At 46.7% G+C, this 25,802-nt stretch overlaps 1 protein-coding gene across 3 annotated transcripts in view; it reads right to left on the bottom strand.

The window, feature by feature from the left end:
- The window catches only part of DLGAP4 (DLG associated protein 4), a 146,091-nt gene that overhangs the window by 35,973 nt on the left and 84,316 nt on the right, over positions 1 to 25,802 (bottom strand). Inside the window, exon 1 of one of the 3 annotated variants that reach the window (XM_040434920.1) lies at positions 14,581 to 14,689. The exons of 1 other annotated variant lie outside the window; for it this stretch is intronic. In XM_040434920.1, coding sequence (XP_040290854.1) covers positions 14,581 to 14,587 — 7 coding nt within the window. In that variant the 5' untranslated portion in view covers positions 14,588 to 14,689. Of the gene's footprint in view, positions 1 to 14,343; positions 14,492 to 14,580; positions 14,690 to 25,802 lie in introns of those variants that run through there. One more of the 3 variants, XM_040434919.1, reaches the window with a different exon arrangement.

Here is a 25,802-nt window from a genome sequence, read left to right as displayed (position 1 = left end):
AGCTGGAATAATGACATAGAATATGCAAGCAGTTACTAAAACAGACATGTCAGGGGAGGTGACAGGTCCTCTTGAAACTCATACATAAGGAAAGTCTTTGTCTTGGATTTTTTCCAGATGGGTGTTCTGTACTATTTCAACCTCATAATGACACGAGGGACAATAATTCCTGCATGGCTGCACGCTACAATGCTTCTGTTACAGATCGGCTCTCAGTTCTTGTTATACAAGCAAGATGGTTCCAAGAATTCTGGAAGCAACGCGGCCCCAAAAAATGACCAAAATCCTCAGGCTCCGACAACATACAGTTCCAATATCTTATTCTCAAAAATTGTTTCTTAACTAAAGTACCGGTACACAAATCTGATGGGAATTTTGTTGGATTTTTTTTACTGGGTTTATTAACTCAATGCTTGCACGTGAGGGTTTAAAGGGCATCTGTCAGCAGTTTTGTGCCTATGACACTGGCTGACCTGTTACATGTGCTCTTGGCAGCTGAAGGCATCTGTGTTGGCCCCATGTTCATATGTGTCCGCATTGCTGAGAAAAATGATGTTTTAATATATGCAAATGAGCCTCGAGGAGCAACATTACACCTAGAGGCTCTGCTCTCTCTGCAACGTGATTGACAGGGCCAGTCAGCTGTGATCAGATTTACATTGTGCTGGCCCTGTCATAGTGCAGAGGACACGGCAATTGCAGAATAAGCAGAGCCTTTAGGTGTAAGGGCAACGCCCCCGTTGCTCCTAGAGCCTCATTTGCATATATGAAAACTTCCTGTTTCTCAGCAACGCGGGCACATATGAACATGGGACCAACACAGACGCCTTCATGGAAAGGATCCGTAATTTGCAGAACAACATATGGACACGGCCACGTGCATGAAGCCTACCTTATTTTTGCAAAGGATAAGGGTGTTAGGCATGGGAATTCACAAGCTCCACCATCATAGAGCTCTAATAAGAAGTGGGACTCAGACCGCGATCCAAATATACGGCCACCGACTGCTGGGGGGAATCATGCCACCTGTCACTTTGCAGTCCCCGTCTAAACGTCTTCCTGATATTTAGCCTGGTTGCCATCTAACGGCCTACATATTCATGATGACAGAGGAAGCCACACATGAAAGCAGACCTGTCACATTCTGCACATCAAATGACTGTCGACGCTGACATCCGAGGAACGCGCGTCCATGTATAATGCGCTGGCTGTCCGGTCTCTTATGTACGTACAAGTCCTAACACAGCAGCTGATGTCATTTATTATTATAGCATTCATAGGACTATAAAGCCGAAATAATGAAATTGGAATTTTAAAAATTGATCTCTTACTCAGCTCCACTCGAGACCCTCCAGGCTCCTCCGAGCACTGAAGGAATTCAAGGAGACCCATTAACAGTACGTGGCATGAACATTCAATTATTTCACGAGTACTGACAAAGAGACCTAGAAAATTACGGTTTAGAAAATGTAGACTGGCATGATGACATAACCATTAACGTATACATTTTCTGTGTACGTTAAAGGGAGTCTGTCACCTCCATATGGCCATATACAGCGCTTACATTGCCCTGTAGCACAGGATTGTAATGGTTCCTTTGTCTTTACACTTGCAGAAGCTGGAAAAACGAACTTTGATTGATATGCAAATGAGCACTCGCAAGTGCCCAGGGGCGGCGTTCACTGTGTTGGTGCCCAGGCTGCCCTGCCTTCTTTCATTGTTCCCCCGCCCCAGCCTCTTCCTATGCCCGCCCTCCTATTCCCTTGCGTCATCCTAAGGTCCGGCCGAGATCCCGCGACTGTGCACTTCCTCACCGGGCTGGAGCATGCGCACTGCGATGCCCATTGTGGGCATTGCATCGCTTTAACTACTGCGCATGCGCCGGCAAACGCCACATTGCCGCTGGTTTTGCGCCGTTCTCCGGAGCATGCGCAGTAGTTAAAGCGATGCCATGCCAACGATGGGCATCGCAGTGCGCATGCTCCGGCCCGGCGAGGCAGTGCGCAGGATCTCTGCCGGACCTTAGGATGACGCAAGGGAATAGGAGGGCGGGCATAGGCGGAGGCTGGGAACAATGAAAGAAGGCAAGGCAGCCTGGGCACCAACACAGTGAACGCCGCCCCTGGGCACTTGCGAGTGCTCATTTGCATATCAATCAAAGTTCGTTTTTCCAGCTTCTGCAAGTGTAAAGACAAAGACACCATTACAATCCTGTATAGGTGAGCTATAGGGCAATGTAAGCGCTGGATATGGCCATATGGAGGTGACAGACTCCCTTTAAACGTATTACAAAATAGTGATAGGAACCCACATTCTCTGCAGATGAAATATTTCTTCATTTAGGGTGGGTTCACATGTGGCGAATTAATTTGCAGTGAATCAAGAAAATCACTGCGGAAAAAAACACCTGAAAAGGGCAGGTTTCTGGTATTTTATTTTATACTAGATGGTCCTAACCTACTTTAGCATATCTTGAGTTCTGTTCACACTGGCTGTGTGCACTCCGCATTGTGGTCAGATCCATTGACTTCAATGGGTCCATGATCCGCAAGATGTGACGAAAAATAGGACATGTTCTATCTTTTGCAGTGTGGAGGCGCATACCCGGAAGCCCAGATTGGCATCACAGCATTACTTTTACACTATGTGTTCAATAGTCCAGTGGTCAGTCATTAATGTGTGTGCACCCTTGCAGACACATAGGCAGCGTGTACCCTCGTAACGTAGCGCGCAATATTATTTTATCTTCCACTAGCAGAAGGACCTGGCTTCGCTCGGGTATATTTCATTTAATGTTTGTTTCTGTCGTTAAAAGATATCAACAGTATCCTCCATAACAGTGACCTCTACAGCACACCGCCCCTTTAACAGTGAACTCCACAGTCCCCCACCCCCTAATACTGACCCCCCCCACAGTGTGCGGCTACTTTAAAATGGGACCTCCACAGCAGCTCATCCCCTTAACTTTGACCTTCACAGCAGCCCGCCCCCTTAAGGGTCCATTCACACGTCCGTAGCGTGTTTTCCGGATCCACAGATACGCAAAAACACGGACAGCGGCAATGTTCGTTCCGCATTTTGCGGACTGCACATTGCCGGCACTAATAGAATATGCCTATTCTTGTCCGCAATTGCGGACAAGAATAGGACATGTTCTATTTTTTTCGGGAACGGAATTGCAGACCCGGAAGTGCAGGTCCGCAATTCCGTATCCAGGCAGCACATCGTGCTGCCCCATAGAAATGAATGGGTCTGCAATTCCGTTCCGCAAAATGCGGAACGAAATTGCGGACGTATGAATGGACCCTAACAGCGAGTTTCACAGCACCCCACTACCTTGACAGTGACCTCCTCAGGGGCCTGCCCCCTTAACAGTGACCTCCACAGTACCCCACTGCCTTAGCAGTGACCTCACAGTACCCTGCTGCCTTAACAGTGACCTCCACAGTACCCCACTGCCTTAGCAGTGACCTCACAGTACCCTGCTGCCTTAACAGTGACCTCCACAGCAGTCGCCTCTTTAATAGTGGCCCCTGCCCCCTTAACAGTGACCTCCACAGCGCCCTGCCCCTTTAATGCTAGGGCTACACGACGACTTGTGTCGCGCAACACTTTGTCTCAACAATTTTTATAATTAAAGCCTATGGTGTTGCACTGTGACATGCTGCAACAGCCGCAAAAAATCTATCCAAGATGGATTTTTCTGCGACTGTCGTGTCGCAGCATGTCACATGTTGCAGTGCAACACTATAGACCAGGGATCAGCAACCTTCGGCACTCTAGCTGCTGTGAAACTACAACTCCCAGCATGCAAACATGGTCGGCTGCTCTGACAACTCACATAGAAGTTAATAGAGCATTCTGGGAGTTGTAGTTTCAGAACATCTGGAGTGCCGGAGGTTGCTGATCCCTGCTATAGACTATCATTATAAAAATTGTCGCGCCAATCAATGTCGCGCAACACATTTCGTCGTGTAGCCCTAGCCTAAAGCTGACCTACAGCAGTGAAGAAAAGTGGCTGGGTTGTTATGGAAACCTGGAGAAAACGGTGTGTATGTGGAGACTAAGGGCCTGCGAGCTTCTATTGGCTGATAAGGGACATGTGACTGTGTATGGCAGTTGGGATATGAAGAGAAAGACTTGCAGGCTTGTATTGGCTAATGCAGGTCATTTTTTGGGAATATCTCAGGAACGATACGTCCTAGAGAGCCGAGACCCCCACAAGATTTCTTTCCAGGCAGCAAGGGACGTGTATAAGTTTCGTTGAAATCGATGGTTGCATTTTTAAGTGATCGCGGAACATACATACATATATTAGGGTGGCCAGACGTCCGGTTTTAGGCTGGACAGTCCGGTTTTCAGGCTCCCTGTCCTCCGTCCAGCGCAGTGCCTGGACGGACACAGGGATGTCCTCCTTTTCAGTAGCTATCTGAGCGTGAGCTGCAGCAACTGCGGCGGTACAAAGCGCACGGCGTCATAGCTACCAATGACGTCGTGCGCTCCTGCACTAAGCAGGATGCTAGTCCGGTATCTCACGGACCGTGTTCCACGGACGTGTGAATGAAGCCTAATGGAAGTACAGTATGAGCCTGTGGCAGGCGTCGGGCGCCATATCACAAATCAATAAGGCCCCTTTCACACGGGCGTTGCGGATTGGGGCCGGATGCGTTCAGGGAAAATGGTGCGATTTTGACACTAAAACAAGTCAGTTTTCACAGCGATTGCATTCCATGTTTGTGTTTTTTCCGCGCGGGTACAAAACATTGTAATGCGTTTTGCACGTGCGTGAGAAAAATCAGCATGTTTGGTACCCAGACCCGAACTTCTTCACAGTAGTTCGGGTTTGGGTTAGGTGTTGTGTAGATTTAATTATTTTCCCTTATAACATGGTTATAAGGAAAAATAATAGCATTCTTAATACAGAATGCATAGTACAATAGGGCTGGAGGGGTTAAAAAAAAATAAAAAAATAATTGAACTCACCTTAATCCACTTGATCGCGCAACCCGGCTTCTCTTCTGTCTTCTTCTTTGAGGAATAGGACCTTTGATGACGTCACTGCGCTCATCACATGGTCCATCACATGATCTTTTACCACAGCGATGGATCATGTGACGGACCATGTGATGAGGATGCAGTGACGTCATCAAAGGTCCTTTTCCTGTGCACAGCAAAGAAGAAGACAGAAGAGAAGCCGGGCTGCGCAATCAAGTGGATTAAGGCGAGTTATATTATTTAAAAAATTTTTTTAACCCCTCCAGCCCTATTGTACTATGCATTCTGTATTAGGAATGCTATTATTTTCCCTTATAACCACGTTATAAGGGAAAATAATAATGATCGGGTCCCCATCCCGATCGTCTCCTAGCAACCATGCGTGAAAAATCGCACCGCATCCGCACTTGCTTGCGATTTTCACGCAGCCCCATTTACTTCTATGGGGCCTGCGTTGCGTGAAAAACGCAGAATAGAGAACATGCTGCGATTTTCACACAACACACAAGTGATGCGTGAAAATCACCGCTCGTGTGCACAGCCCCATAGAAATGAACGGGTCCGGATTCAGTGCGGGTGCAATGCGTTCACGTCATGCATTGCACCCGTGCGGAAAACTCGCTCGTGTGAAAGAGGCCTAACACTGCCGCATGCGCTGGATCAAAATGACGATCTAAATGCAAAATAATTTTCCGCAATAATATTTAAAAATTCATTGACTGAATAAACAGTTTTTAATATAAAAAAATACGTTTTTCTGAATTAAGCAATTTGACACCCACCTTGGTAACGTTTCCTAGGTTTTCCTAAAGACTATAATAAACTTATATGTCTGCAACTCATTGTATGTGGATATCATGTCTAACCAGTCGTATGACTTCCATCCATCCTACTACTCCCCAGGAAATGGCCGCCAGGCCTCAGATGGTGGTTTCTAAGCAACAGACTCATTGCCTCCACACGGTTGCCGTGACAACACTCAGCCACGCAGCGTCCTTTTTAACCCTTTTGTTATTATGGCAACAAAGTTAGGCCCAAACCAGCACAAGTGAGCAGGGTCGCCGTGAGGAACAAACAGAAAGGAAGAACCGTGACTCCACTGCCCTGACAACCATGTGGCTTTGAAGCAGTGCTCCACACAAAGGTTTATCCAGGGTCGGCACAGCTCCGTCATGGGTCAAGTGTCCTGTCTGAGACATTTATAGACTTGTCAGCGTCTCCAGCAGCCAAATGGTGACAAAACAGGTGACAAGACTAGATTTTGCTTAAATGCGTCCACAAGGTCGTACTGGTCAACAAAGCTTACGTGATGACAGAAACTGGACAGGTCACAGGAACGTGCACCTACGATATAAACTTCCCAGTGCGGGCGACCCATGTTTTCACACAACGGTCACTCACTGAGACTAACGTCCTCAAGTTGTCCACTTCTGCAGAATATGGCGCTACTACAGCTCTGGTTACCCCTCTCCAGCTTTCCTAGTTCCCTGAAAGGCAACTCTGCCTGGTAACACGAAGGCCTCTTTCACACAGGCCAGAATTCCGCGCGCGTGCAATGTGTGAGGTGAACGCATTGCACCCGCACTGAATCCGGACCCATTCATTTCTATGGGGCTGTGCACACGAGCGGTGATTTTCACGCATCACTTGTGCGTTGCGTGAAAATCGCAGCATGCTCTATATTGTGAGTTTTTCCCGCAACGCAGGGCCCATAGAAGTGAATGGGGCTGCGTGAAAATCGCAAGCGTGCGGATGCGGTGCGATTTTCACGCATGGTTGCTAGGTGACGATCGGGATGGGGACCCAATCTTTATTATTTTCCCTTATAACATGGTTATAAGGGAAAATAATAGCATTCTTAATAAAGAATGCTAAGTTAGGGATGGAGGGGTTAAAAAAATAAATAATTAAACTCACCTCATCCACTTGCTCGCGCAGTCCGGCTTGTCTTCTTTCAGGACCTGGAAGAAAAGGACCTTTGGTGACGTCACTGCGCTCATCACATGGTGATGGACCATGTGATGAGCGCAGTGACGTCACCAAAGGTCCTTTTCTCCCAGGTCCTCGAAGAAGAAAGAAGACAAGCCGGGCTGTGCGAACAAGTGGATGAGGTGAGTTTAATTATTTATTTTTTTAACCCCTCCATCCCTAATTTACTTAGCATTCTGTATAAGGCTGGGTTCAGACCTGAGCGTCTTTGATATGCGCGTTTAACGCGCGCTTTTGACGCGCGTTTTTTGCAATAGTAAACGCGCGTTTGTGTGATTGACTGCAATGTCCTATGGCCACAAACGCGCTGTAAAACGCCCCAAAGAAGCTCAAGAACTTGTTTGAGCGTAGGGCGTTTTTCAGCGCGTTCAAACGCGCTGTAAAACGCTCAAGTGAGAACCAGGGCCATAGGGAAGCATTGGTTTTCATGTGTTGAGCGTTTTACAGCGCGTTTGAACGCGCTGTAAAACGCTCAAGTGTGAACCCAGCCTTAAGAATGCTATTATTTTCCCTTATAACCATGTTATAAGGAAAAATAATAAAATCTACACAACACTGATCCCAAACCCAAACTTCTGTGAAGAAGTCCGAGTTTCGGGTCTAGGTACCAAACATGCTGATTTTTCTCACGCGCGTGTAAAACACATTAAAAAGCTTTGCACTCGCGTGGAAAAATCGCACATTTTCCCGTGACGCACCCGCATCCTATCCGGCCCTCACACGCGACGCCCGTGTGAAAGAGGCCTAAGACATAAAATGGAGGACGTATAAAAGCGTACTTTTTTTTTTGTGTGGCCAATGTTCAGTTCCAGGGCTGTCCGTTGTAAGCTCGCCCAGCACCCTGACGGGAATATCGCCTGTGTGAAAAGGGCTACTAAGGGTACTTTCACACTAGCGTTTTTGTTTTCCGGTATTGAGTTCCATCACAGGAGCTCAATACCGGAAAAAAAAAGATCAGTTTTATCCTAATGCATTCTGAATGGAGAGCAATCCGTTCAGGATGCATCAGTTCAGTCCCTCTTATGTTTTTTGGACGAAGAAAATACCGCAGCATGCTGCAGTTTTATCTCCGGCCAAAAATACTGATCACTTGCCGGAATACTGGATCCAGCATTCATTTCCATTGAAGTGTATTAGTGCCGGATCCGGCATTCATTTCCATTGAAGTGTATTAGTGCCGGATCCGGCATTAAGTGTTCTGGCAAAACGGATCCGTGCGCAGACCTTTAAAAACGCAAAAAAAATAATAATACCGCATCCGTTTTTCCGGATGACACCGGAGAGACGGATCCGGTATTTCTTTTTTTTTTTAATCAGATCATTTTTATTAAAAGGTTTTACATACAGCCAATTGTTCAGATAAACCATACATTATATGACAATAGGATATCAATACAGTAAACTCAATCATACTTTATCCAAATCAGCATGTCAATAACACTGCATCAAAAAAAAAAAAAAAAATCTTTATTAAATCTCCCAGTCCCCCCCCCGTGTGGTCATCTCCCTCAACATGGACAAAAATGCTCCAATTCTCTTACATCTTAGCTTCCAAATCCCCTTAGGACCATTCCATTCCAAATATGCATCAATCTCTGAGACTTCCCCGCAGGTCCAGCCAGCCACACCTGCCATTGCTTCTTAAATTTCTGTACAGTGCCTCTTTTAATATAGATGCCACTCTCCATGGATATCATATGATTGACCATATTTATCCACTCTGACTTAGGCCTCATGCACACGACCGTTGTGTGCATCCGCGGCCGTTTTTTCCGTGGAAAAATCGGAAAATGCACCGTTTGGCTTCCGCGTCCGTGATCCGTTTTTCCAGTCCGTGAAAAAAATATGACCTGTCCTATTTTTTTCACGGACAACGTTTCTTGGACCCATTCAAGTCAATGGGTCCATGAAAAATCACGGATGCGCACAAGATAGTCATCCGCGTCCGTGATCCGTGTCCGTTTTTCCTATAATTTTCAATGCAAACTTGACTTAGTTTTTTTTTTCACTTTTCATGTCCGTGGATCCTCCAAAAATCAAGGAAGACCCACGGAAGAAAAAACGGTCACAGATCACGGAACAACGGAAATCCGTTTTGCGGACTGCAAAAAAAAAAAAACGGTCGTGTGCATGAGATCGGCTGTATCCAGTGTTTTGCAATGGATTTACATGCAATGTACAATAATTTAGCAATTGCTAATTTATAATCATTGGTGGTTGTTAGGTCCTCTACATACCCAAGATACCCCACCAGTGGAGTCTTTGGTAAAAATAACTCCATAGCCGTTTTCTATTTGTCTATACCCTCCACACCAGAAACGCTCCAGTTCTGTGCAGGACCAAAACATATGAGCCAAGTCTAGGGCAGTTAGAGTCCGCACGTAGACCCATCTTAAACAGGAGCCGTGGCGTCTTGTATACCCTATGAATAAGGAATAAATGCGATCGCCTATGTGCCACACTCATAGATATCGTGGGTACTGCCCCCAAAACATCCCTCCATTTTTCCTCCGACAGTTCTCCAACATCCCTCTCCCATTTAGCCTTAAGACTGGTTAATGGATCACGTACTACATCTAGTAGACTGGCATAAGCCATGGAGATAATGGTGCACGATGATCTGGCCTGCACCACTGAATCAATCACCGGCATGGAGTGCACAGTCCAAGGAGGAGTCTTCCGTTCCTGAGTCTGCATGGCATGTCTCAATGGTAAGTATTGGTAAAATACACGGTTCGACAATTGAAATTCTGTCTGTAGTTGTTGAAAGGATTTAAGATTATTCTCTAAGTACAGATGTGCTATTCTTGTTACCCCAGCTTTTCCCCAACTGTCAAAACCTTCCAGCTGGAATAGTTCCCCCAACCTTTCATTCCTCCAAATAGGGGTATATTTTGTACATCCAGTAACACCTATTAACTCCTTTGCTTTCTCCCAAATTTTATGTATCAGAATCATGGTAGGTAGGCCTGGTGATATCTGTCGAAACTTATGTGCCTCTAGTCGGATCCGGTATTTCAATGCATTTGTCAGACGGATCCGCAAATACCATCAGTTTGTGTCCGGATTGCCGAAACCGGCAGGCAGTTACGGCGACGGAACTGCCTGCCGGAATCCTCTGCCGCAAGTGTGAAAGTCCTCTTAGGGTGTCTTCACACGTGACGGAAAAATATGCCTTATAAAGATTTCCCCCTTATTATGATATGGGGTTAAAAAGTGTTAATTCCTGCCCCATGTTGCAGCTTTTCTATAGCACAATTTCTCCATTAGTTTCAATGCGGGATGAAATCCGCACAGAAATCCTCATCTGTGTATTTTTTTTTGTCCGATTTTTCTGCCACTTGTGAAGGCACCCTGAAAGAGGCCTAACGAGGTACCGTTTAATCACCTAGGAAAAGTGCCTTGTAGGAGTTGAAAGGGCAGCCATATCGAATATCATATTGTGCAGGCAGAGAACGTTGAATGTGGTATCTCCATTAATTAAAGCAGTTGTCCGATTAAAAATATTCTACATTTTTCAAACCAGCACCTGGATCAGAATACTTTTGCAATTGCATGTCATTAAAATTTTAGTACAGCCACGGAGTTAGTCAATAGAATGTATCTGTATAGCGCCACCTGCTGTTTGTTCATTTCATTATTTCTCTGTGCACCTCACTGTGGTGGTCGCACGCGCTCAGTTTAAATCTTCAATCGCTGCCAGTCATATCTTCTGTTAGAAGCTGTGACAGTTACAGGAAAAAAAGCTAAAGCAGAAAGACACGCCCTCCCACCTGGGAAAAGACACGCCCCTGAGGGTCCAGACTGAACTACATCTAGTAGAGCAATTGGACAACTGAATGGGGAGATCTCTGGATCCATGTGAGGTACAGGGCTGGTTCTAGCTTTGTTAGAAAGAGGTTGTCATGTACTATAGGACGTCTTATTGTCATTTTTTACATCAATCATGGGATAACCACTTTAAAAGGGACCCCGACACCATGAAAATGATATTCAATCTACCAGCAGCAGGAAAATCTGAGCAGATTGATCTGTTAGTTTTATGGGAAATGATTCAATAGGTTATTTAACTATGGAGTGAAATCCTCCCTCATCCTGGGCTTAGGAGTCCAGTGGGCGGAGTCACCCAATGACTGTCAGCCTTCCCTGTATGAGCAGGCACAGGACTGCCCACTAGACTCCTAATCATAGGGATTTCAATCAATTACGCATTATCATGAAGAAACGATATATGAATCTGCTCCGCCACTCCTGCCGATCGATCATTCGCTCGATATGACAGGTTCCCTTTAGGCTAAGTCTACACGACGACATTTGTCGCGCGACAATTTTTATAATGGCAGTCTATGGTGTCGCACTGCAACATGCAACATGCTGCGACTGCGACGCAACAGTCGCAGAAAATCCATTCGAGATGGATTTTTCTGCGACTGTTGCGTCGCAGTCGCAGCACGTTGCACGTTGCAGTGCGACACCATAGACTGCCATTATAAAAATAGTCGCGCGACATTAGTGCAACAAAATGTTGCGCTACAAATGTTGCAGTGTAGTTGTGCCCTATTTGTCGCGCAACAAATGTCGTCGTGTAGACGTAGCCTTAAATTCTGACACTGACTAATAACTGGATGACACTAAAACTGTACGACTTATTTTTTTAGCAAACAGAGGTGGTGTAGCACAGCGACAGATGTGTAACGACAAGGAGACATTTTACAGGAGATTCGGCTAAGCAGGCAAACAAAGCACAAGCGCTCCCTCCGCTCTGTGTATATATAATTATTTACAGCGTCGTACTGTTTTCACACAATTGCATCAGCAGCGGATGAGCAGATCAGCAGGGGCCGGGCGGGTGCTGAGCTAATTCTGGAACAAGGGATTTATAATATCACCATAGACATCAGAGCCAACGAAGCTCATTACATGCGAAAAAGAGCCACCGCCTCCTCTTGGCATCCCACCAAGTTTCTATCAAGCCGGTATCAATATCCAACACCTCAAGCGGCAAGATTGTTTTCTATGACTTTACCACAATGAGGCCACTTACACATCATCAGATCCCCTTCCTCGGGAGAAAAGTTGGCATCCTAATAAGGCTCCATGCATACGACCATGGCCGTAAGGTTACGACTGCACGGCGAAATGTGGCGCGTGACTTCTTGTTACAGAAAAGTCGCACAAATTTTCTGTAATGATAGTCAATGGCGTCGCAACAAGACATGCTGCGACAGTCGCAAAAAAAAAATAAATAAATCCATCCAAGCCGTATTTTTTGGTGACGGTCGCGTCGCACTGACACCATTGACTATCATTATAAAAAAGTTGCGCGACTTTTCTGTAACAAAAAGTCACACGACGCATGTCGCCATGTAGCCGGACACTAACAACAGACGCGCAAAGTATGAATCCCTTCCGTGTACGTTCCGTGATTTTCTCACTCCCATCACTAGAATGGACTATTCTCATCCGCAAAATGGACATGTCCTATAATTTGCTGAAACTGATCAAAACATGATTTGTGCCCGACCCCATAGAAATGAATGGGCCTGTGTGCCAACTGCAAAAATATGGATGAAAAATTCAGTCGTGTGTATGAAGGGGTTAAAATTGTATTATACCAAACACTCAAATTTCCCAAAAAGCAATGGGTACAATACCATATACTAACGCTAAAAATTAAAAGAAAATTAAAAATAAATATTGTATTAGGCTATTTCTCAGCTATATCGGTTCATGGGAAAGTTGGGTGACAATATTACATATTACAGTTCCCTGAGGGGTGATCACTTAGGGTACTTTCACACTTGCGGCAGAGTAATCCGGCAAGCAGTTCCGTCGCCGGAACTGCCTGCCGCATCCGACAAAACGTATGCAAACTGATGGCATTTGTAAGACTGCTCAGGATCCTGATCAGTCTGGAAAATGCATTGCAATACCGGATCCGTCTTTCCGGTGTCATCCGGCAAAACGGATCCGGCATTTATTTTTTTTCACCTTTATTTCGGTCTGCGCGACGGCTCCGGCGTTCCGGTATTTTTAATGCTGGATCCGGCAAGAAATACATCCAACAAGGAATTTTGGCCGAAGATAAAACCGTAGCATGCTACGGTATTATCTCCGTCCTGAACAGTTAAAACGACTGAACTGAAGACATCCTGATCGGAATGCTCTCCATTCAGAATGCATGGGGATAAAACTGATCAGTTCTTTTCCGGTATTGAGCCCCTAGGACGGAACTCAGTGCCGGAAAAGAAAAACGCTAGTGTGAAAGTACCCTTAGCTCTTACAGGCTCCAGAATGGCGAATCCACCTGGAAATGGAGTAATAAAGGCAGTGGGTTTCTATCAATGCACAACTATCAGCCTGGAAAATCCGAGTGACAACCCGAAGGGCCCAAAAAGTCCAGTATTTTACATCCACGTACGATCCCCTATTTTTAGAGTATTGCACACGGATCCGTTCATTTCTATGGGTCTGCAAAAAAAAAAAAAAAAAGACACCCCACAGATCCATGTGCTGGCCGCATCCATATGTGCGTTCCGCTAATTACAGAACATGTCCTATTGTCGTCCGTGATGTGGACGAGAATAGTCCTTTCTAGTGATGGGAGTGAGAAAAACACGGACTGCACACGGAAGCGTTGTGTACTTCGCGGATCCGTTGTTTGCGGATTCCAATACGTCCGTGGTCGTGTGCATGAGGGGCGTGCTTAATTGACAACGTTTTTAGAGTGGTAATACACCAAACACAGTCTACAGAGGTAGTAACAAGCAGTTGGAAAAAGAGAGAGACGTAACACATACCTGTACTGTTAGCAATACATAAAATAATACCGATACATTGGAACACATACACGGAAATAAGGACGCAAGCGGGGTAATAATACAATTAAAGCAAACTGGCCCTGTGCTAAAAAAATAAATAAAAAAAATATATAATAATAATAATTATTGATACCTATTTAATATCAGGGATGCTGCACAGCAATTCTCACACTAAACCCTGCTGCAAGCCTTGCCATCTATGGTGCAAAGGGTTAATGCAATAGCCGGTAGATGCAAGCTGGTAGCAGAGACAGACCTCGAGCGTCCTTGCCTGTACTTCAAGTGAATCTTCCGTCTTGTAGGATGCGGAGCAGGGTGTATCCACTGTACCACCCCATTGTGCTCCGAATTACATAAGTGGTGAGTAATGGCACATAGACACACCGCACCCTGCAGAGCATCGCACCCCACAGGAAAAAAATTAACCAACCCTGTATTTTTTTGTAATAATAATAATAATAATAATAATAATCAATGCTGCACGGTCTGTCCTACACAGGCATAACCTATAGGAAATATAAGGCAAAAAGCATCGCACCTGGTACCGCACAGGCTTGGGTCGCCGGTCGGATTGCCGCAAGCCACCGACAACTGTCTAGAGTACGGAAAGCTATCCCTACCTCCGGGATCGTGGGTTTGATATCATTTAGCTTAAAAAGGGTTAATTGCATTGCTGTCACTGAGCTGGCAGACACGCCCCCTTTTAAAGAGACGGTGCCATGTGACTACAGGATTCTGCTATGAGTCAGAAAACCACCGGCAAAGAAATACACACCCAGCATGTGTCATGTCTGTGCGGGACACACAGAGCCAAGCGTATTATTGTGAACATGAGGGGCGCACACTACATCCGAATAATGGATCCTGCTCGATTGGCACCGAGGACTCAATGACCTCCTACGTCCTGGGAAAAGTGAGGGCGGGCGTGTACGTGTGACACTCAGCAGCAGTCAATGTGACGCCCTCCATGCATTCTCCACCGCCGCTGCATTATGGAGGCAAACACAATGGCCTTCCCGTCAGCTGCTCGCAGACCTACGCGTGGACAGCTGGGGAGCAGCTGCTTTCACGGGCGTGGACTTTGGTTTGTACACAGTGATGTTCACTGTGGGACGTATTTAAGGATAGGAGCCCTAAGGCCCCTTTCACACGAGCGAGGTTTCCGCACGGGTGCGATGCGCGACGTGAAAGCATAGCATCCGCACTGAATCCAGACCAATTTGTGTTTTTTTTTCATACATCAGTTCTGCGTTGCGTGAAAAACGCAGCATGTTTTTTATATTTTGTGTTTTTCACGCAGCCCTGGCCCCATAGAAGTGAATGGGGCTTTAGTGAAAAACGCATTGTATCCGGAAGCAAGTGCGGATGCAATGCGTTTTTCACGGATGGTTGCAAAGAGATGTTGTTTGTAAACCTTTCGTTTTTTATCACGCGCGTGAAAAACGCATCAAAACGCATTGCACCCGCGCGGAAACAACTGAACGCAATCGCAGACAAAACTGACCAAACTTGTTTGCAAAATGGTGCGAGTTTCACTGAACGCATCCGGACCTAATCCGTCACGCTCGTGTGAAAGAGGCCTAAGGATAACTAATGTCCTATCCTTAGGACATATTTACGAAGAGCGGCTTTTCCGCCGCCGTTAGATTCGTCTAATTTCCGATGACGTGTATTTTGGCATAAATTGCACCAAAATGTGGCACGTCTAGATTTAGGCCTCATGCACACGACCGTATTTTGTTTCCGTGTCCGTTCCGTTTTTTTTTGCGGATAGGATGCGGACCCATTAATTTCAATGGGTCCGCAAAAAACGCGGACAGCACACTGTGTGCTGTCCGCATCAGTATGTCCGTTCCGTTGCTCCGCAAAAAAAATAGTGCATATCCTATTTTTTTCTAGTTTGCGGACAGGGATAGGCATTATTACAATGGATCCGCAAGAAAAACGGATCCGCAAAAAAAAACGGATGCCATATGGAACGTCATTCGTTTTTTTTGTGGATCCGCAATTTGCGGACCGCAAAACACATACAGTCGTGTGCATGTAGCCTTAGAGAAATTATTTAGGCCTAGCCTGACAAAGGGGTGATGCTTTCTGGAAAGGGGCTGCATCTTCCCGTGAAAGGGAGCGTGTCCTAAGATGCATCACTTCGTTGCAAAATTGTGCCATAATTTTGGAGTAAAATTCTCTCTCAAAGTAAGCCAACCAATAGAGCTGGGAATAGAATAGAGCTGGGCCTCAAGCACACGACTGTGTCCGTATTGCGCTCCGCAAGCAAAATACGGACACCTTCCACGTGCAATACTCATTTTTCTCACACCTATTACTTGAAATGACCATTCCTGCCTGCAATACGGACAAGAATAGGACACATTTTACAAATTGTGGAACGGACGCACGGAGGCAGATTTTTTTTAATGGACCCATAGAAATGAATGGGTCCAAGTGTGATCCGGAAAAAAGAAAAGAAAACATGGATATGAACTACTGTCCTGTGCATGAGGCCTATTCCTGCGCCACACTTATCATCCACCCTGAGCCCCTGTGATAAATCTGGTGCAGAGGTAGACTCTAAGCTTACACCACCTATAGGATTAGTAAACCTGGGCAACGCTGGGCCGCCGGGTGCTTCATATAGAAGCAATGCGTGAAGGGGAGAATACCTCCGTAATACCGCCAGCGATGGAGAGCACCGTGACTGTTCTCAGATTTAGGCCTCCTGCACACGGCCGTTTTTTCCCCCCGTTTACTGGCCGTTTACTCCGTATGCATTCCGTTTCCGTATTTCCGTTCTGTTTTAACATAGAACATGTCCTATTATTGCCTGCAAATCACGTTCCGTGACTCCATTCAAGTCAATGGGTCCTCAAAAAAAACGGAACACATATGGAAATGCACCCGTATGTCTTCCGTTTCCGTTCCGTTTTTTGCTGAACCATCTATTGAAAATGTTATGCCCAGCCCAATTTTATCTATGTAATTACTGTATACTGTATATGCCATACGGAAAAACGGAACAGAAAAATGGAACAGAAACGGAAACACAACGGACACAAAAAACGGAACAACGGATCCGTCAAAAACGGACCGCAAAACACTGAAAAAGCCATACGGTCGTGTGCAATAGGCCTTAAGATGTATTCAACAGAAAGACAAAGCGCCCGCTGCCTTTAAAAGAAATCTGGTGTATTTTTCTATCTTCTGTGCCCAAATCTGTAAATACGTAGAATAAACGTCGCACTGATTTTAACGGGAATCCGTGCTCTAGTTTAAACGGCGCAGATTTTCCTGTGTGTGGATATCAAGCCTGCATTGCAGAAAAACAATACTATTTCCATGTCCATTCTTGGCCGTGCCCAACTAAATGGGGGGTAAACCCATGTGCTGACGGTTGGGTCAGCCTTGGACTTCTGCGTTATATACAAACCGGATTTTTCCGATGTGCATTTCCTTCCTAAGGAGTTATAGTAAGGCTGTATGCTCCCCAAGTGCCTTATAGCAAGCCGTAATATGGTCATGAGGCCCAGAGGTGCCATTAGTGATCCTTAGGGCTCAAGCACATGACGGTTGTTGTTTTGCAGTGGCAAAACATGGATACTGGCCGTGTGTATTGCGTATTTTGCGTCACGGAACAGCTGGCCCATAATAGAACAGTCCTATCCTTGTCTGTAATGTGCACAATAAAAGGGCATCCATGTAGGCGTATGAACACGGAATGCACACGCACGTCATTTCCGGGTTTTTTTGGGAGCCCCAATGAAGTGAATAGTTCCGAAAAAAATTAAATGGAACGGACAAAAAATACGTTCACATGCGTGAGCCCTTACTAGCCCAACTTGTCGATGGAGTCAGCAAGGCACCACTGGCGTCCACTGTGTGATGTCACAACCAGAATTTCATCTTTCTGCTCCGATGACTGAAGAGAAATATGGAGAAGTGAACTCAGCCTTAGGCCCTATGCACGCAACACAAAATTTTTGCGGATCAGAAGAGGACCCATTCATTTCAGCCGGGTCAAAAAAGATGCGGACAGCACACCGTGCGATATCTGCATCCGTATGTCGGCTCCGCATAGAACATGTCCTAGATTTGTCCATTTATCGGACATAGTGCGGGACATGTAGAAGGGGAAAATGCGGGATGCACACAGCCGGGATCCGCGTTTTGCGGACTGCAAAATACATATGGTCATGTGCATGAGGCCTTGGAGTGCAGTAATGACGAAAGAACTTAAAGGGGTATCCCAACTTTGGAACATTGATGGCCTGTTCTCAGGAGCGGTCACTGATATTTGATCAGCGGGGGTCTGACTCTTGGCACAATGCCGATGAGGGTCGGTGTCCGTGATGGCATTAGTTACAAGATGCTCAGTAGTTCATCCGCGAAGAATGTGCGTTTGGTCCGGGTGTCCATGCGTCATCCACGGCCAGGCTGAAAATTGGTTTCAAGAGCGTCTCCTACCAATGGTATATGAAAACCAAGGATGGTATCCGTACTGTGTCCGTGGCTTTCACGGATCCATAAACTACTATGTGTGTGAAGGATCCGTAATCACGGACAAAAATAGGACATGTTTCTGCCGTGTCAACACGGACCCACAGTCCGTGGAAAGCCACTGATGTGTGGATAGGTATGTGTGCGGACTGCGATTCACTGATGTGTGAAAGACTCCGTAAGCCGGGATACCCCTTTAATACAAAAAGGTATTATTTGCAAGAGCAGAATTATTATACAAGGGTAGCCATACAGATGAATCTGCCTACAATTGTCGCCTTACCAATTTCTACTACGATCAGAAGCATCATGAAATATTACTGTCAAGTATCCTTCCTGTCCGGCAATACCGCACAAGAATCCTAGCACTGAATAAATAATGGGGCTTCTGACGGGCGCCGCTGAGCCTCCAGGCCTCCTGCACATTCCCTGCTACCCGTAAGAAAGCTATTTTTCTCTCCAAGACAGTTTTGATGCATGAGGCTTCCATGTACAGTTTTAGGCCCGTGTGCACCCGCACCGCAAAAAAGTCATGCATGTAATACTTTTTTGCGGTGCGGACCCCATTCAAGTGGATGGGTCCGAGATCTGCATGCGGCGGCCCCGTGGTCGGTGCCCGTGCGTTGCGGACCACAAATTGCAGCACGGGCCTGGCCAGCACACGGTTGCAGCACGGGCCTGGCCAGCACACGGTCGTGTGCATGAGCCCTAAGTACTGGGCCATTGCTGAGAAACGTAAATTGCGATCCGCAATGCACGGGAACCGACCGTGGGGCCGCCGCATGCAGATCTCGGACCCATTCACTTGAATGGGATCCGCACCGCAAAAAAGTAGTGCATGCACTACTTTTTTTGCGGTGCGGAGGCACGGACAGAAAACCCACGGAACCACACTGTAGTTCTTCCGTGGGCCTCCGATCCGTGCCTCCGTTCAGCATCACCCGGATTGTGGAGGTGCACACAGCCGGTGCCCGTGTATTGTGGGCCGCAATACGGCCACGTGCATGAGCCCTAAGAATGATTTAAAAATAAGTTTTAATAGTTTAAATCTGAATTTTTTCTGCAGCAGGACAATATCCCCAAATATACAATCACTGCCATTAAAGGGGTCGTCTCACTTCAGCAAGTGGCATTTATCATGTAGAGAAAGTTAATACAAGGCACTTACTAATGTATTGTAATTGTCCATATTGTCTCCTTTGCTGGCTGGATTCATTTTTCCATCACATTATACACTGCTTGTTTCCAAGGGTTAAATGCAGGCCTCTCTGGTGGCCAGGACTGTGGGAGTTTGCATAGGCACGCATGCGCAGCAGATCCCATCCCAGCCATATATTATCTGCTGCAGTGGTGGCCAGGGCAGGATCTGCAGCACATGCGTGCCTGTGCACGCTCCCAACGTCCTGGCCACCAGAGAGGCCTGCACTATAGTGTGCAAGCACGACCCCCGCTGCTGGATTGCAGGTGGTCGTAACCCCCTGTGATGGAAAAATAAATCCAGCCAGCAAAGGAAGCAATATGGACAATTACAATACATTAGTAAGTGCCTTGTATTAAATGCCATTTGCTGAAGTCAGACGACCCCTTTAAGGGTCTATCTTCAGAGTAAAGAAGAACAAGGAGTCCTGGATGTGATGATATGGCTCCCAAAGAGCCCTGATCTCAACATTATCAAGTCTTTTTGGGATTACATGAAGAGACAGGAGTGGAACAACCCTACATCCACAGAAGATCTGTGGTTAGTTCTTCAAATTGTTTGCTCCTATAAAATCTGCATGCCACTGAACTTGGAAGAATTGAGGAAAAGGGTGGTCACACCAAATATTGATTGGATTTAGAGTTCTCTCTCATTGATTCACTTTACCTTCTGTTAATTGATCAATGTGAACCATTAACACTTCTATTTTTGAAAGCATTCTTACTTTGCAGCCTTTTTCACACACCTCCTGCACATGTAGAACTATTTCTTCCATCACACGTATGGGCCGACAGCTGTCACCGCTCTACCCTTCTGGTATTCACCTGGTGGCTGCCTGAACAAGGAGGTTCACACAGCGCAGTGCCAATTAGAGGAGCTCACAACAAGACAAAAAGCAGTGACAGAACTTATCCCTAACGAGTCACTGCATCCTGCAGAGCTGACGCTCACAGACATCCACACACGATACGCTTCTCTGTATACTCAGGTGTCCTTTTGTCCTCGGTAGTAGGGTCAAAGATCACACAGTATACAAACTCCTGACATTGCGCGCGAAACCCTAAATCAAGCAACACTCACATGTCAACACTTCAAGTGGACATCTGCAGATTTGCAGCACTAGGGAATGGAGAGAGGGCAAGGTAGCTTCAGCATAGGCGAAGGGCAGCTGTGGAAATGATGACATCATTCTACGTGCAGTATGTCCTAATCACCCTACAAGGAGTGATCTCACTGAACTTTTATATACTGTAGATCCACGTGGTGCCACAAAGTATCAAGAGTGCCAAACTATGCCTCCGTCTCAGAGAACTAGTGAGCACCTCCCATGGGAACTTTCATTGATTTTTATAAGGGGTTGGTGCTCCCCGAGTACACAGATACCTGCGTGGGGAATAGAGTGGTCATGTGGACCTACATGGTATAAAGGTACCCGAGCATGGTGTAGTGTAATGTTGGTACGTGACCAGAATCCACATTACTAATCCAATTGCCCTAAGGCTGGCCATACACATGCCAAGCATGCATCTGTTCTGAATACGGAGAGGGGAAAAAGTCACAGCTTGCCGCCCCCACAACAAAAGGATTGGGCATGCTGAAATCCACCTGCCCAATCCCCTAAAACTGGATACCGGTGAAGAGCCCCATAGATATTAGATGATTGACCAGTCCCATCGAAAATTGTTGGGTTCGGATGACGTATTTCATGTGCACTTGGCAGCTAAAGGCATCTGTGTTGGTCCCATGTTCATATGTGCCCGCATTGCTGAGAAAAGGGATTGTTTTATATATGCAAATGAGCCTCTAGGAGCAACAGGGGCGTTGCCGTTACACCTAGAGGCTCTGTTCTCACTGCAACTGCCACGCCCTCTGTACTTTGATTGGCGGGGTCAGGCATGATCATATTTAGGGCTCATGCACCCAAGCATGTGTGGCCCCGTACGGCGGCCTGCATACAGTGGGTCCGCAAATATACGGGCACAGGCGATGTGCACGCCATATCATGGATGCGGACCTATTGACTTGAATGGGTTTGCAAACCTCAAAATGCGGAGCGGAGGCACTACGAAGCGCTTCAATATAAAAAATAGAACATATCCTATTTTTTGAGGTGTGGACCGTCTCTTGTGGATCGCAAATTGTGGTCCCTAATCCAGAGGCACCATTCGTGTGGCCTGAGCTGGCGGATGCAGAACCATTTGAGTCAGCGATCCGTCTGCACCGCCAAAAAATTAAGCCTATTCTATTTTTTTTTTGTGGTGCTCAGGCACTGACCAAAATGCCACGGAAGCGCTCCGTAGTGTTTCCGGGCCTTTCTGCTCCGTGCCTCTTCTCTATATCTTCTGGATTGCAGACGTGAATGGGTCCGCATCCGTGATACTGTGTGCAGGCGGCCGGCGCCCACAGTTGGCCGTCCGCAATATGGGCATGGGCCGCACATGAGCCCTTAGGGACACATTGTCCCCTAGAAATGCTCTTTGTAGCCTTTTAGTCTCACGGTTACTTCTGCATCTATCTTATACATCACCAGCCAAAGACGGCAGGGCATAATCCTGAGGCCTGACCTCACATTGAGAGCCCCCCCCCCATTAAATCCAATAAACAGATCAGTTAGCACGCAACTACCTGCACGTAAGACCCTTCCTGCGTACTAAATTATTGGTTCAAATAAGGTCCTCAAAACCCTTGAAGGGGAATTCTATCTCCAAATCCATTCTGCTCAGACGGTTGATGAAAAGCTCTGGATCGGCCTGAAACACGCCACATAGTAAAACGTCTACCTCGCCATATTCCCCCAGGCGGGTACAAAGGAAACTGGACAAATACAAGAATTCAGGTTATTTATGCAGGAAAAGTCGAAAATATGAACGCGGCAAACTTAGGCCTTGTATAGTATACACTTCAGTGAATCAGGGGGCAACTACACAACAGTATCCGTTTTGCAGTCCGCAAATTGCGGATCTGCAAAATAGGGATACCGGTCATGTGCGTTGCACATTTAGAGGATCAGCACATCCTTCCCTGTTAGAAATGCCACAAAATGGACATGAATAGGACACGTTCTTTCTTTTCGCGGACTGCGGAATGGACATACAGATGCAATATCTACTGAAATGAATGGGGCCACATCCGATCGACACAAAAAAAAAAAAAAAAAAAAGAAGTAGAATGGATGCGGACCGAAAATACGGTTTTAAGGTATCAGTGGATAAACCCACGAAGACGCACACTACTTTGGAGCAGACCAAACATGCCCATTGGATCCGTGAAAAACCCCTGGCACAACACAGATGGCATCCGTGTTTGGTCTGAGGTTTTCCCAGACTACTGGTAGGAGGAGATGTTCTGGACCAATGAAACGCTTGTAGAGCAGAAGTAATGGCGGCACATACCCCTCCATTACCAGCAGTGACTGCCATGCCTACGAAGTTAGAAGCCAGAACCCTGAATATTTTTGCGAATTTGAAGGGGGAGAGGTAGGTGGACACGGTTTACGAACCAAGAAAATACTTGACACAATGGGGGAGATTTATCATCATCTCCCTGCATCAGAAAAGCGCCGTAAAAAAAAAGGACAAAAAAAGGCACTACGTGTTTGCTATTGTTTAAATGGGAAGTTTTTACGCCACTTTTCAGAAAGGGGGGTGCGACAAGGGCAGGATAGAGAGGTGGCAAATTTATCTTCATTTATGCCAGCTTTCTGGTGCAAATGAAGCCTGAAATCGACGGTAGCTCAGAGCTGCCGTAGATTACCGTCTAGGCGCATGGACTGCCGGAGGATGCGCCTAATTTATGAACAGTCCTGTGCCTCGTCGTAAATTAGGCGCATCCTCAGGCAGCAAAAGGGATATCAGGACTGGCGCAGAAAGCACCGTTCTTGCTAAACCTCCTCCCAATTTATCCAGTGATAGGAAAAATGCCCTTGGTGGTGAAGACCTGTCCACCATAGCGATCACTGGATATTCTGCTAGCAAACAACTCGGCGACCTTTGATAAAGGTGGCGCACGGGATGCCCCCGGCTGGCCCTATGTTGTGGCAGCTGCTCCACGGCACCAGTAACAGGAGTAGTAACAGCTGTGGTGGCGACCCCATACTGAGCAGTCCTTCCATCTGACCCCATCTTACCTCCACAAGGCCCACCTATAAGGCCTCATTCATCTCTGACCATACATCTTAATAGGTCTGTGGCACTGCACACGTTTTTTTCACCCATTATCTTTGCGTTGAGGGGGGGAAAAACTAATAAAAAAAATTAAAAAAATCACAGCATCTTCTATATTGTGCGTTTTTCACGCAGATCTGGCTCCACAGAAGTGAACAGGGCTTGCATGAAAAAAAAAAACTGAAGACTTTCGGATAAAAAGCGTTTCTCACGGAGGATTGCTAAGAGATGCCGAGTGTTATTCTTCACGCATTTGAAAAACGCATCAAAAACGGATTGCACCCATGCGGAAAAAACTGACACTCAGAACGCAATCGCAAACAAGAGGAATTGAACCAGAACAGACCCCGACTCCGTATCGCTCGTGTGAATTAAAGGGGTTAAAGGGGCTGTCTCACTTCAGCAAGTGGTATTTATAATGTAGAGAAAGTTAATACAAGACACTTACTAATGTATTGTGATTGTCCATATTGCTTCCTTTGCTGGCTGGATTCATTTTTCCATTACATTATACACTGCTGGTTTCCATGGTTACGACCATCCTGCAATCCGTCAGCAGTGGTCGTGCTTGCACACTGGTGGCCGGGACCATAGGACCGCACATAGGCTGGTGCTTCTTCCTATAGTATGCAATCACGACCACTGCTGCTGGATTACAAGGTGGTCGTAACTATGGAAACGATGTATAAAGTGATGGAAAAACGAATCCAGCCAGCAAAGGAAGCAACATGGACAAAGACAAACCCTTTAAGTCCATAGAACATGCTGTGATTTTTTCCTGACCTCAAAGTTGTGCACAGACTCAATGAGATGAATGGGTCAGGACTCCGTCCGGATGCAGTCTGTCTGCAAAACGGATCACATCCGGACAGAATAGTCACTCGTGCGATATTAGCCTGCGCTCCCCGCGGTCCGGACACCCGCTCCCTACTAGCTATTAAAAGCGCCACACCAATAACAGGAAAAAAGCCCGACTGACACCACATGGAGCAACATCAGACATCTGAGCGACTGACAAGAGACCACCGCAGAGAGACGCACAAACAGGAATCCCCACCGCGTCCCACAAAACATCACAGGCGAGGCGGGCAAAACCCCCATCCAGAGATCAACGGGCACACACACAGAGAGCGCCGCCTGGCACCAGACGAAATGAACAGTGCACCGTGTTAAATTAGTATTTTCCTCAACCAGGTTCAGGCATGTATACCCAGACATGTGTCATATGCCACGTCCAGCCAGCAACGTAACCCAGACTCGGCATGAATGGTGCCAATCTAGATGCCATGCGCCAGTAAGGGAAGCAATGCCAACTGGCACCAGGGTGACAATAACCGTTGCATGCAAGAAATAAATAAAATAAAAAAGCAAGCAAAGCACCCACCCCAATATATAGAAACTATTCCTGGGGCGGGCAGCAGGCCTGGCACAGCGCTGATCAAAATCTAATGCTGTAAATGACTGCACTTCTCCAGTATAGTAAGAGCGTGGCCAAAATCTCCATGCCAGCCTCACAGTTAACCGTGTCCGTGCCAAGACTACGGAGGGGAGAAAAATCTGCCAGCGGAACAGATCTATGCCAGGGCTCCAGTAGCCATGGGTGGCACTTCCACATGGGTATCCTCCCACAACCCCAAAAAAAAAAAACATGCGAGGTGACTTGGCATGAAGACATGCCAAAAATAGAGGGATCAGACTGATGCCCGCTGGTGGGTGATGTGAATGATAATGGGTCTATAGAGATATGCCACCTTCTCCAGCTGGCATCACTGCCATAGCAGCTCCACAGCACAAGGGGAGAGGATGGAGGAGGAAGATGGGGCTTCAGCTCAAATACAAGGAGAGGAGCTGCTCCGGGCACCAGCAGGGTGGGTATGGAGGGCATGCCATGCAGGAGGGGCACAACACACAGAATCCAGAAAACGGTGCACTCACATTGCCTCCACAGCTCTTGAAACAAAGCCAGGATGATGGAATCAGTGAGTGGGAGAGACGGGGAGGGGCTCCGGGGGTCTCTAGCGGATGGGCACAAAGGGGGTCCAGGTGCCAGATCGGAGAATAGGTCGGGGTGGTGATGGTGGATAGACGTGCAGAATACGGACAAGGGGGATCCGCCCTATTCATTCATAGGAAATCGTCGTG

Source organism: Bufo bufo, chromosome 6 (assembly GCF_905171765.1).
Source record: "Bufo bufo chromosome 6, aBufBuf1.1, whole genome shotgun sequence".
NCBI lineage: Eukaryota > Metazoa > Chordata > Amphibia > Anura > Bufonidae > Bufo > Bufo bufo.
Note: the sequence above shows the minus strand (reverse complement) of the source record. Positions and strands in the feature narration are given on the sequence as shown.